Here is a 13,590-nt window from a genome sequence, read left to right on the forward strand (position 1 = left end):
ACTCCCAACTATGCCTTATAAAAAGGACTAAGCGCTCGTTGTAAATATAATCTGGTTTACAAGTTCGTAGTCGAATCCCACAAAAAACTAAGGCTTAGCTACAGTTGTTCAATATTGCTAAGAAACACAAGTCCAAATAATTTTCTAGTTATAAAGATTTAATTTTTATTTCTACTAATTAAATAACAAATATTATAAAGCAGTAAAATTATCAACTAACAAGGATAAAATTAGAGACAAGCCTAAGGAGGTCTAGAGTTATTATTTTCTCAATTGTCGGAATCCTTCCCGCTACGCTTTATATAAATTCGCCTAAGTATTCTCTACCAATCGTGAGTACTTTAGTTGTCGTAGCTCTCTCTCGAGCAACTACCATAATTTACTAGACGTATTCTCTCAAACTACTCTAGCAGGCACTAATTTACAGCTCACTACGATTGCACCAACGCTTCGTTATCTCTAACCCCACTGTTGCGACCAAACACACTCACGCAAGTATACGCGGTCGTCGAGTAATAAAGTGACTAAAAGTCGGATGTCGAACCCACGAGGACTTATGATTAACTATTAACTAAATTAGACTATCCTAATTATCTAAACAAGAATTAAATCTAAAAATATTTTATTCCAATTAATTAAATAAGAAAAATATAAATAATAAACTTTGAACAGAGAAAGAGCAGATTTTAATGATATCAATGTAATGAAAACGATCTAGGGTTATGGTCTATCTAACAATCCTATTGTATTCTTCAATTGAATTGACCGACTAATTTATCTAGCTTATTGGTTGACAGGGTTAATATTTCTCATAAGAATCTGTCGAGTTCTTACTCGCCTATTCCAGCTAACTTAACGCCTATATGTCTATGGAGTGAGAATCAACAAGAACGCATTTATAATTCCTGTAAATCAACCAAGCAAGGCAATTAGGTATATGTCTATCCTAACCACGAATCCGTTCCCCGATGCCCGAGTTCAAGAACTTGCCCTACTCAATCCTATATGCAATATAGAATTCCCACTTTCGAGTTCAATTCTAGATTCGTAGATAATATTCAATTGGTGATCAAGCAATTAAATAATTAAGTGCAAGATTGAATAAATAAACTAATATGATAAATCAAGAAGTCAAAATCAATATCCGAATAACAACAGTCATGAAAGAACCACAACCCTAGAACGTGAAGTTTAGCTCCACATAGACATGGTAGCCAAACAACAAATCATATAAAGAAACATAAAAATTACTAAGTTTGGTGGGAGAAAGATGAAACTTGATGAATTCCGGCCTCCACAGCTTTGTCATGCCTTTTTCCCTCTTCCCAATATGTTAGATAACCTAAAGGAGGCGTTTTTGGCTTATATATTGCGTACAAAAGTCGTGGGCCAAAGCTCTCCTATTCCTAGTCCAAATCGGCTTCAGGAATTGATGCTAAGGTGGATGCGACGCATCCACCTCGTCCTTCATTTCAATTTTTCCTGCGAAGGTGGATGCGACGCATCCACCTTGTCCTCTATTTCTCAGCTTTGCATGTGAAGGTGCGGATGCTATGGCGGATGCTATGGGCTGACTTCACTGCTAAGGGTGCGCGAACTGATCTTTTTCTAGATGGATGCGATGCATCCAATCTCTCTTCCTCTACCTAGAGCACCTTTTCTTCATATTTTTGCACTCCAAACACCCTAATTCACCACACACAACTCAATTAGTCATAAAACCAATAATTAAACCATGTTGGGCATTTTAAAGATCAAATAACATCAAGAAGCGGTTAAAACATGGGTAAAGTAACATCAACACATATCGAAATATGCCAAACATCACTACCCCACACTTAAACCTTTGTTCGTCCTCGAACAAACCATCACTATAGTAGACGAAACAAAATTAAGCTCTTATCATTCAAAGCATACAACACCTATGACCATGGTCATTTTCCACAACTAGGCTCTAGAATATGCATCATATGCACTTACCTTTACTTGTGTCATTCTTTTAAAAATATTCAAACAAAGACAACATGCTCACAACAATCCTAACCTCAAAAACCGACTCAATGTCACAATGCACTCATGGCTTGAACACCCAACATCATAGAGAAGTCTAATAACGTTACCTATCCCTCGTGAAACCATGTGCCCTCACAACAAGAACAAGAGAGCGAGTTCAATCCACACATTCGAATCTCATGCTCACAAAGAAAATTGCTCACTCTCACAAAAGAAGTCACATGCATGTAATTGGTACCATAGGCTTGCCCTTAATGTAAATCTCTACTAATGTAAGCTCGCTCGATCTAAAATCAATTAGGACTTTTTCATGGTTGTAATGTGGGCTAAGGGACGGGTAGGATATATTTTAGGAATAGTGACTCAACCTCCTAAGCACTTTAACACATCATCAAATAACTTAAGCGCAAATTCTTCAATACCACTTCAATTTCACAAATAATATCACCCCAACAATATTTCCTCTTTCTTTAAGCACTACTTTAATTCATACCCACTAGCAAGAACAAGACAACAATTTATTCCTCTATATTTTTCTTTCTTTTTTTTTTTTAGATTTTCCTCTTCTTCTTTTTTTTCAATTTCCGCTAGTGGTGTATTATTTTACAAAATAAGTGTACCCTTCTTTCTTTCATTGGTTCCACTCAAAAGTCACCCCACACTTAGTCCCTTCTTACTTCTTTTAGCGCTCATCTAACAATTAAAGTGCTTTAAGAGGTAAAAGGATTAAAATAATATCAATTAAGAATAAAAAGGGTATAGGCTTGTAATGTGGGTACCAAATAAAAGGTCTACAGGCTCAAAAGGGTTAACTAGAGATAGATTTTATTTGTGATAAGCAATAAGCTCAAAAAGATCAAAGAAAGCCTAAAATCATTTTTCAAACCGAGCATCACCTAAAATTTCGCTTCAACTCACATACCGGGCAAGTTCTAGACACAAGTACACTACATGGACTACACAAAAACCTTACCACACATGGCACATGACTCATTAAGGACGGTCACATTCCGACTCTCAAACAATGCAAGTATTCACGGAGCAACGAGATATTAAGCATTAAGCGCAAAGTGAACACAAGTCAAGAAAATGAGAAATAGGCGCCACAAAACATGCTATCCATTTTAACAAGGCATCATCAATAAATTCAAATCATACAGAAGATACCACATGCGAAAGTATAAATATGTTACTATCAAACAAGTCAAGGGCGCCTAGGTTCATCATTCTTGCTCCTTTTATTTCCTAAATTCCTAATCTACTCAGAAAAAAAAAAGCTACCCGGTTCAAACTACATCCCATGGAAAAGAAAGCTAAAAGATATATTTTGAATTTTTGTTTAGACTTTAATCCCTCAAGAAAACTGTCTAGGAGATCAATCGTCGGGAAAAGTCCAATTTTTCTACTTTTTCGTTTTTTTTTTTAATTTCTTTTTTTTTTCTTTTTTTTCACAAAAGCTACTACACTTAAGAATGAGTACTACAACTAAGCTAAAATAGCACAGAAACTCATCCAAACGATCTTCTCACCCCACACTTAAAATTTTGCAATGTCCTCAATGCACATTATAAATAATAAGAGGGTAAACGAGACTCCCTGGTAGGCCAAAGGCCGAAGCAATAGCGGCTCACGAGGTACTCAGACTTCCCCCAGGCATCGTCCTTTGTGTGGGCACCCCACACTTAGTCCTCACCATCTAGCTCGCTTTTGCACTCTTCTAATGGCTTTGCTTCCTATGCTCATAATCCTACAAAACAAAAATAAATACTACAAAATAATAAAAATAAAATAAAATAAAATGTAAACAAAAATAAAAGAAAGCAGTAAAGCTGGGTTGCCTCCCAATAAGCGCCTGATTTAACGTAGCGGCACGACGTGAACCACTTTTTGCCTCCACCTCGAACTTATGAATTGAGCCCCTAACATGGCATCCAGTCTGCGGCTATGCTCCAGTGGTGGGGCTACAAAGATAACCAGGCCAAGTAATAAATTTTTCACTCTACACTTCTCGGCCTTTAGATGAGGAATGTAATTTTTGCTTTTTGGCACAACAAATTCAAAAATATAGGCACTCTCATCCTCACCCTTTGACCCCCTCATTGGCTCAGATGGCTCGATTGCTATCTTACTATATAAACACAATGTGGAAAAATGATTGGAATGAGGTCTAATACGCCTTAACTCATGAATTGTACTACTATTTACATCCCCATATATACACACACTCAAGTCTCCCAAAGTAATGTTATCTATTCCCTCATATGACTCTAGAGCATTCTTCTCAACATTGGATTCCTCAAGAAAAACATGGTCTAATGATTGGTATTCTCATTTTAGCTTCTCAATTTGGTCTAGAAGATTTTTTTCAGCTTCACACAACTCATCATTAAATTGTTGGCCATTACACGCATCAACCTTTTCATTCAAATTTGCATCCAAGTTATGCACAGCCAAGCCAAAATTATCAATTTTATGTGCAAGATCATCTCTCTCCTTAGACCAATCATTCACCAACGTTGTCAGAAGACAACGTCGTTCCGCATATTCCCTTAATCGAGAATATTCGTCCCAATACCAACCCTTACTCCCATATTCAAATTCAGCTTTCCAAGAGTTCAGGTCATGACAAGCCCAAAATGACGGGCCATATAAGTCTTCTGTCAACCAAGAGTCTTCATCAATAACCTTACCTCTATATATTTCATCCCCAGATGTCATGGTGAAAGAACTAGAAACACACTAAGAGAAAAATCAAATAGTTATAAAAATAAAATATTTACAAAAAGAGAAGAAAAAAAAACTTGTAAAGATAAAAGTAAAAGCCTAATGTAGAAAAATAGTTAATTTCTAAGCCCCCGGCAACGGCGCCAAAAACTTGTTGCGACCAAACACACTCACGCAAGTATACGCGGTCGTCGAGTAATAAAATGACTAAAAGTCGGATGTCGAACCCACGAGGACTTATGATTAACTATTAACTAAATTAGACTATCCTAATTATCTAAACAAGAATTAAATCTAAAAATATTTTATTCCAACTAATTAAATAAGAAAAATATAAATAATAAACTTTGAACAGAGAAAGAGCAGATTTTAATGATATCAATGTAATGAAAACGATCTAGGGTTATGGTCTATCTAACAATCCTATTGTATTCTTCAATTGAATTGACCGACTAATTTATCTAGCTTATTGGTTGACAGGGTTAATATTGCTCATAAGAATCTGTCGAGTTCTTACTCGCCTATTCCAGCTAACTTAACGCCTATATGTCTATGGAGTGAGAATCAACAAGAACGCATTTATAATTCCTGTAAATCAACCAAGCAAGGCAATTAGGTATATGTCTATCCTAACCACGAATCCGTTCCCCGATGCCCGAGTTCAAGAACTTGCCCTACTCAATCCTATATGCAATATAGAATTCCCACTTTCGAGTTCAATTCTAGATTCGTAGATAATATTCAATTGGTGATCAAGCAATTAAATAATTAAGTGCAAGATTGAATAAATAAACTAATATGATAAATCAAGAAGTCAAAATCAATATCCGAATAACAACAGTCATGAAAGAACCACAACCCTAGAACGTGAAGTTTAGCTCCACATAGACATGGTAGCCAAACAACAAATCATATAAAGAAACATAAAAATTACTAAGTTTGGTGGGAGAAAGATGAAACTTGATGAATTCCGGCCTCCACAGCTTTGTCGTGCCTTTTTCCCTCTTCCCAATATGTTAGATAACCTAAAGGAGGCATTTTTGGCTTATATATTGCGTACAAAAGTCGTGGGCCAAAGCTCTCCTATTCCTAGTCCAAATCGGCTTCAGGGATTGATGCTAAGGTGGATGCGACGCATCCACCTCGTCCTCCATTTCAATTTTGCCTGCGAAGGTGGATGCGACGCATCCACCTTGTCCTCTATTTCTCAGCTTTGCATGCGAAGGTGCGGATGCTATGGCGGATGCTATGGGCTGACTTCACTGCTAAGGGTGCGCGAACTGATCTTTTTCTAGATGGATGCGACGCATCCAATCTCTCTTCCTCTACCTAGAGCACCTTTTCTTCATATTTTTGCACTCCAAACACCCTAATTCACCACACACAACTCAATTAGTCATAAAACCAATAATTAAACCATGTTGGGCATTTTAAAGATCAAATAACATCAAGAAGCGGTTAAAACATGGGTAAAGTAACATCAACACATATCGAAATATGCCAAACATCACCCACCTTTAAACCCTCCGTATTAATCTCTCACATACGTTAGGAGTGATGATGTTCAACAACTACCTAAATGCATATTCTCTCTCGAGCAATATACAAACTAAATAGGCACAGTTAATTGATGGCCATTCAATCAACAATAATAAATATGTAATTGAACAAGTAGAGGAATCCAACGACTCAATTATATAAAAACATAACACGAATTTATCCTACAAAAGGTTCTATCAAAACTCTAAATAACAAACTAGTTATTCATAATAGTATGCGTAACTACAATACTAGAATTCATAACCGATAATGGAAATAGAAGAAGAAAGAGGGAAAAACTTAAAGTTGAATCCTTTTCCTTGCTCCTATGGTGTTCTTGCCTCCCCAAAGTGTTCTTGCCTCAAGAGTGGCGGCTCTATTTTCCTCTCTAATCCTTTCTGCCTTAAAAAATAGGTTTAGAACCCTTTTTATACATGTTGGGGGCGTATAGGGTGAAACCCGTCCATAGCCGTCTCACTTGGCGCCTAGCGCCAACTAGGACACCAAAACTTTTTACATTCTGCCTTTGGCGTTTTGGTTGGTGCCTGGCACCAAACCGGGCACCAAACTCATACTCCCTCCAAATAGTTTTGTTTTTACTTCACTTTGCATGCAAGTTTCCCAAATCACTTCAATTGACTCCTACACATATAAACACCGTTATTAAGCTCGAGTCAAAAATATTTACACTAAAATTAACAAGATTGAGGTATAATGCAAGGCAAATTACATGTGAAAATATGAATTTTTAGCCTAACATCAATGCACGTAAAGGAATTTTATCATGTTAATTATTTGAAAGATAATTACACCTAATCGTACTTAAAAAGTGAGATTAGTAACTTGAGAAATAAGACTGATCGATTACCTACTACATCAAATTAAAATACATGATTCGGTTTGGGTCGGTTTTTCCCTAAAAAAAACCAAACCAAGTAAGTCAGTTCTTTAAATATTGAAACCAAAGCAAACCAATTAAGTCATTTTTTATCGATTCGGTTTTTGTCGGTTTTTGTCTATTTTTCAGTTTTTTCTGTTATTTATCGGGTTTTTTTCTTAAATATGAGACATACTACCAAATGCATATTCCGACGACCACATTTTTAATGTAACACTATCAAATCAATTGCTTTTTGAGAAATCTATCATTTACCAAGATATATTGATGATAATTGAATCAAATAGTGATGAATAATTTAAATACTCAATTAAAAATCGATTATTTTTAACATGCAAAAGAAAACTACCAATCAAACTAGAATGTAAAGGCATAGAATTAGATTAATATAATAGCAAAGAACTAGACTAAAAATACAAATGACTAATATGTACCATAAAATTTTAGAAACTTTATATATATATATATATATATATATATATATATATATATATATATATATATATATATATATATATATATATATATATATGTGTGTGTGTGTGTGTGTGTGTGTGTGTTAATAAATTTAAATAGCTACTTTTATAGTGAATTTAGTTCGGTTTTTTCGATTATTTTTTTATTAACAAACCAAAACCAAACCAAATATGATCGGTTTTTAAAATTCAAAACCAAAATCAAACCAAATCTAAAACGTATCGGTTTTTTTAATTGGTTTGGTTCGATTTTCGATTTGATTTGATTTTTTGATTTTTTTTATGAACACACCCAATGTGTACATATATAATTTCCATCTAAAAGGTGACGATAAACTTGTGGACCAAGATCAAGAACAATAAATTATGCATCTCCCTTCACGAGAAAATTCAACATCTCCAGTGGTTCTTGATTTTTCTTTATAAAGGAATAATCCACCATGACGACTAGGATTACGCAGACACATAAACACCACAAAATAGGAGGTGGCTATTTGTCCCAAGTGGTTCAATTTAACCAAGTTACTGTTTATCCATAAATTCCCAAATTTATTTTGAAAAATTTAATTTGGTGAAATTTGGTTTGAAGATGAAAATATGTTTGGATATCTGTTTTGGGTGAAGTTTGGTTTGGAAAAACATGAAACATGACTTATACCCATAAGTTCTAAAAACTATCATAAATACCCAACAGTACCATCATCAATAATATTAATTATATTATCGCAAACCATAATCCTGAACATAAATAAATTTGATACAAAATTATTATTTTTATAATGAACTACATGATACACTATCAGATGACCGAGAAGATGAAACAACATCGTTACAAAATAATAAATGGTGGGCTGCTGATGCTCTATTTTCGTTTTTGGTCAAACCTGGAAACTCAACTACATTTTTTGGCTTTCGGAAGTATGTGTCGACCCTCTATATAAGTAAACGATATCTCAAAACAGAAAACCCATCAAGTCGAATTACCTTTCTTTCTTGTACCGAGATGGAGTTTCAACACTTGGTTTCGTTCTTGCTATTCATCTCCTTCATCTTTCTTCTAATTCAAAAATGGAGGAAATCGAAAAAGCTGCCACCTGGTCCGTGGAGGCTACCTATTATTGGAAGTGTGCATCACTTGACAAGTGGAGTACCACATCGAGTTCTCAGAAATTTATCACAAAAATTTGGCCCGATCATGTACTTGCAGCTCGGGGAAGTTCCCACAGTAGTTGTATCCTCCCCACACATGGCCAAACAAATTTTAAAAACTCATGACCTCGCTTTTGCATCTAGGCCAGAAATCATGATGGGAAAAATTATTTGCTACGATTGTAAGGACATTGCCTTTTCCCCGTATGGTGATTATTGGAGACATATGCGTAAATTGAGCACCTTGGAACTACTTAGTGCCAAGATGGTCAAGTCCTTCAGTCCAATTCGTCAAGATGAGCTCTCAAGTCTCCTATCATCCATTGAATCAATGGGAAATTTGCCAATCAACTTAGTAGAAAAACTTTTATGGTTTATGAATGCCGCGACATGTAGGTCAGCATTTGGGAAAGTGTGTAAAGATCAAAAAGAGTTGATAACATTGATTCAACGAGCAGAATCATTATCTGGTGGATTCGAGCTGGCTGATTTGTTCCCTTCGAAGAAGTTTCTACATGGTATTAGTGGGATGCGATCTAAACTAATGGAAGCTCGTAACAAGATAGACGCAGTCTTGGACAACATTATCAATGTGCACAGAGAGAATCGGGCAAATGGAAATAGTTGTAATGGTGAGTCTGGAACTGTAGATTTCATCGATGTTTTTCTAAGGGTCATGGAGAGTGGCGAATTACCATTTCCGATAGAAAATGACAACATCAAAGCAGTTATTCTTGTAAGTGCTGTGTATTTCTTTTTTTATTTTTACAAAATATCAAAACTTGGAGTTTTTACTACTCAAACTGCTTAGACTTCACTGCCACAAACTACTTTTCTAGGATTTGCTTGCTACACTTTGTTAACTACACTAACACCATATCTTTTTTTTTTTGTATCTTCTTAGCTTATGGTCTTTTTAGTTTTAATGAAACCAAAGTCTGACTGTGTCGTTTCCAAACTTCAGGCAATATTTTTAAGTGTTTCGGACATTCTGTTTTAGAATATTTAATTTATGTAAAGTGATGTATATTTACATTAGAGGCAGATTATGATTTAAACCCTATGGGTTCAGCTATTAAATATTTTAACATTGAACTCATTATGGGTTTATATTTATTATTTTTATAATTTTAATAAATTTTTATTCCGCAAAATTATTGAACCAGTCGAGTATACGCTAAAAATTTGATGACCATACATGGTGCAGGACATGTTCGTAGCAGGATCTGACACATCATCTTCAACCGTTATTTGGGCATTAACAGAAATGATGAAGAATCCAAAAGTCATGGCTAAAGCACAAGCTGAAGTGAGAGAAGCTTTTAAAGGAAAGAAAGCATGTGATGAGGATACTGATCTTGAAAAGCTTCATTACCTAAATTTAGTGATCAAAGAGACACTCCGATTACACCCTCCAACTCCTCTACTTGTCCCGCGAGAATGCAGGGAGGAAACAGAGATAGAAGGATTCACTATACCATTGAAAAGCAAAGTCTTGGTTAACGTATGGGCAATTGGAAGAGATCCCGAGAATTGGAAAAATCCTGAATGTTTTATACCAGAGAGATTCGAAAATAGTTCTATTGAGTTTACTGGAAATCATTTTCAACTTCTTCCGTTTGGCGCTGGAAGACGAATTTGTCCAGGAATGCAATTTGGTTTGGCTCTTGTTACTCTGCCATTGGCTCATTTGCTTCACAATTTTGATTGGAAACTTCCCGAAGGAATTAATGCAAGGGATTTGGACATGACAGAGGCAAATGGGATATCTGCTAGAAGAGAAAAAGATCTTTACTTGATTGCTACTCCTTATGTATCACCTCTTGATTAACTCTGAAATTTTGCTTTAATGCTGCTTGCTTGCTTCACTTGTTTTAGTGTGCACAAGCATTGAATAAGTTAAATACAGGTACAATATTTTATTTATCTTTTCTGTTTCATCTCCAGTGTTATTGTACCATGATAAGTAATGGATCAAATAAACGAAAATTCTGGGTGTGTTTGGTACCAAGGAAAGAAAATGTTTTTCAATTTTTTAATGTTTGGTTGCTTAACTGTTTTGAAAAATATTTTTCTTGAACTTATTTTTTTCTAATTGGAGGAAAATATTTTCCTTATCAAGAGAAGAGAAAACATTTTCCAAAATTCCTTTTCAACCTTCCCCACCTCTATTCCTCATCCCCACCAACCCCAACCAACCCAACCCCCACACCCACCCACCCCAACCCCATCTCAACTCCACCCCCGACCCATCCCTACTCTAAATAAAAATATTATTAGTAGTATATTTTCATGTTATAGCTAGATTTTTTTTTCTTTGCATTTCAACAAATAAGTATTTTTTTACATGATATAAAAAGTTTTTTTTTTATTTCAATAAAAAAAGTACTTTCTTTTCATAGAAAAAATATTTTCTTTCATTTCAATAAATAAAAAAAGTATATATTTTTTTATTTCAACAAAATGAGAATTTCTTTTCATGATATAGAAAAAATATTTTCTTTTATTTAAATAAAATGAGTACTTTATTTTTATGTAGTAGAAAGAGTACTTTCTTTTTCAACCAAAAAAAAAGTATTTTTTTTAGTTATGGAGCACAACTAAAAGTTATGAACATAATCACAACATCTCCTCTGATTAAGGGAGAAGTTATCTTATCTATCTAATCACAACATCTGCGAATTACTTTATTTTGCAGTAACATGAAGTTGTTTTAAGAGGGAAAAGATATTATATTGGGCCTAAAATGACGTTGAATGGGCCTTTTTAAACATAACCCCGCGCCAGATGTTTAAAGCATGCTGGGCAAAAGTTTTCTAGGCCACACGTAGCAATTATGGTGATAGTCAAGATTCTATCATAAAATTGTGACTATCACCAGAATTTCGTCCATAATGCTCTGTCAGTATGTTTTGGTAAAATCCTTAAGATCACCATAATTGGTGCAAGCAGTTAATAAAAATCCTATTCAGCATGTTTTAAAATTTTAGCATACAATATTTTTCCCCGAAACTTTTATTATCGAGATTAAAAAATTAATGGGGTCATAAATATATCCTATTTGTTTCATTCTCACTAAATTGATATATTTAGTGGACCTGCCGACATTGCTTATATTGAATATGGCCTTTGTGAATATTTAAGTGCTAAAACTTGTTGCAAAAGGTCAATAACAAACGTGAATCTCATTGGGAGAAGAAGAAAGGCAAGTTGCCTCGTTTTCTACCGGTTGCGGCGATGAACAGAGGGAAAAGTTTTTTTTTTAATTAACCAAATACTTTATTAATAAAAATAATTACAGAGCTAGCATGTTTAGAGTGGCTGCCCAGGTGGCCAGCATTGTGTGCGACAGTGTTAGTAATATTACATACCAATATTTTTTTTACTGAATGTAGTTCCTAGAATGACTGCCCAAAGTGCATCATTAGCAAACATCGGAGGAACGGCCAAAAACCTAATTCTATCAAAAAGCTTTTTCTTGCTCCTTCCTTTGCTGGGATGGCTGCCACCTGGTTCTGCTCCCTGAAATTATGCCTGATGACTGGATACCCCAACTGTGTCATCAAGGACCTGCATTCACAAATAATGGGGGTCATAAGGCAAGTGGCCATCATTTAGCATTCTAATGATTTTGTATGAGTCTATGTTTATGATCAAGAGGGTGAGGTTCTGATGAACAATTAGCTTTAGCCTTTCGAAGAGGGCATTGAGCTCAGCTAGATTGTTACTAGTGGAAGGGAAACCTTTCATGTAACCAATGATCCAATCGCCCGAGTGGTTTCTAAAGACCCCCCTATACCCCTTACCCCTGGGTTGCCAAAGTAGGAGCCATTAATGTTTAGCTTGTAGGAGCCTCTGTCAGGTAGTTTTCATTTGACACTTATATTAACCTATTTCTTCTGAGGTTTGTTCCTGGTCATTAGGTGGCATTCCATAGCTTTAACAATAACAATAATAGTTTTAACATGCTCATTTTTATTGTTAAACATATTATTGTATCTGGTGAACCAAATATTCCAGAAGCAGAAGGTTAAAAGGAAGTGTCATTGGATGCAGTCATTGAAGGCTTTGTCTTTTAGCATGCTCCATGTGGTATTCCAAGAATCAGGCATGAAGTGCAGCGGTCATGGCAGTGATTGACTTGTAGAATATTGGCAAAGGTTATTTCAAATTATTTTGGCATTGGCACATAGGAAGAAGATGTGATTTATGGATTCCTCTGGACTGTTACACACTGAACAGGAAGGACTCAGTTGAAGGCCAATATTGTGGAGATACTTATTGGTGGGCAGTCTGTTTGGGCTAGTAACCATGTAAAAAATCTAATCTTATTAGGAGCTTCTAGTTTTTAGATCCAGCTGAAGGTGGGCTCCTGGTCAGAGTGTGTATTCCACTGTGAGTTTAGGAGGGAGTAAGCTGACTTAGAAGAGAATATGTCATTATTAGTGAGCCCCAGATGAGTTTGTCCTCTCTTTGAGGTATGATTAAGGAGGGTTTACTGATGGTGAGAGACAGGGACTCAGTAATGGGAAATGAGAGGTATTCTAAGTTCCAGATCCCATTGATATATATGGAGGATATCTTTAAGTTATCTTCTCAATTCAACTTTGACCCACTGATAAAGGTATCAATAGGCCCCATGTTTGGGATTCAATTGTCAGTGAGGAAGTTCACTTATTACCTTTGTTGGCAACCCACCTAGAGGCTTTGTTGAAGAATTTTCAGCCCTCAAGGATGCACTGGCAAGTTATAGAAGAAGGCTTCCTTCTATTGGTATTTGAGTTGCAGTGC

The 13,590-nt window shown here is 35.5% G+C and overlaps 1 protein-coding gene across 1 annotated transcript; it reads left to right on the top strand.

Moving 5' to 3' along the window:
• Positions 1-8,525: 8,525 nt before the first annotated feature.
• On the top strand, positions 8,526-10,820 carry LOC142168757 (premnaspirodiene oxygenase-like). Its single transcript, XM_075229711.1, has 2 exons — positions 8,526-9,535; positions 10,007-10,820. The coding sequence occupies exons 1-2, from the start codon at positions 8,654-8,656 to the stop codon at positions 10,628-10,630; spliced, it is 1,506 nt and encodes a 501-aa protein (XP_075085812.1). The 5' UTR covers positions 8,526-8,653; the 3' UTR covers positions 10,631-10,820.
• Positions 10,821-13,590: the final 2,770 nt, after the last annotated feature.

The sequence above is a fragment of the Nicotiana tabacum genome, chromosome 14, assembly GCF_000715075.1.
Source record: "Nicotiana tabacum cultivar K326 chromosome 14, ASM71507v2, whole genome shotgun sequence".
NCBI lineage: Eukaryota > Viridiplantae > Streptophyta > Magnoliopsida > Solanales > Solanaceae > Nicotiana > Nicotiana tabacum.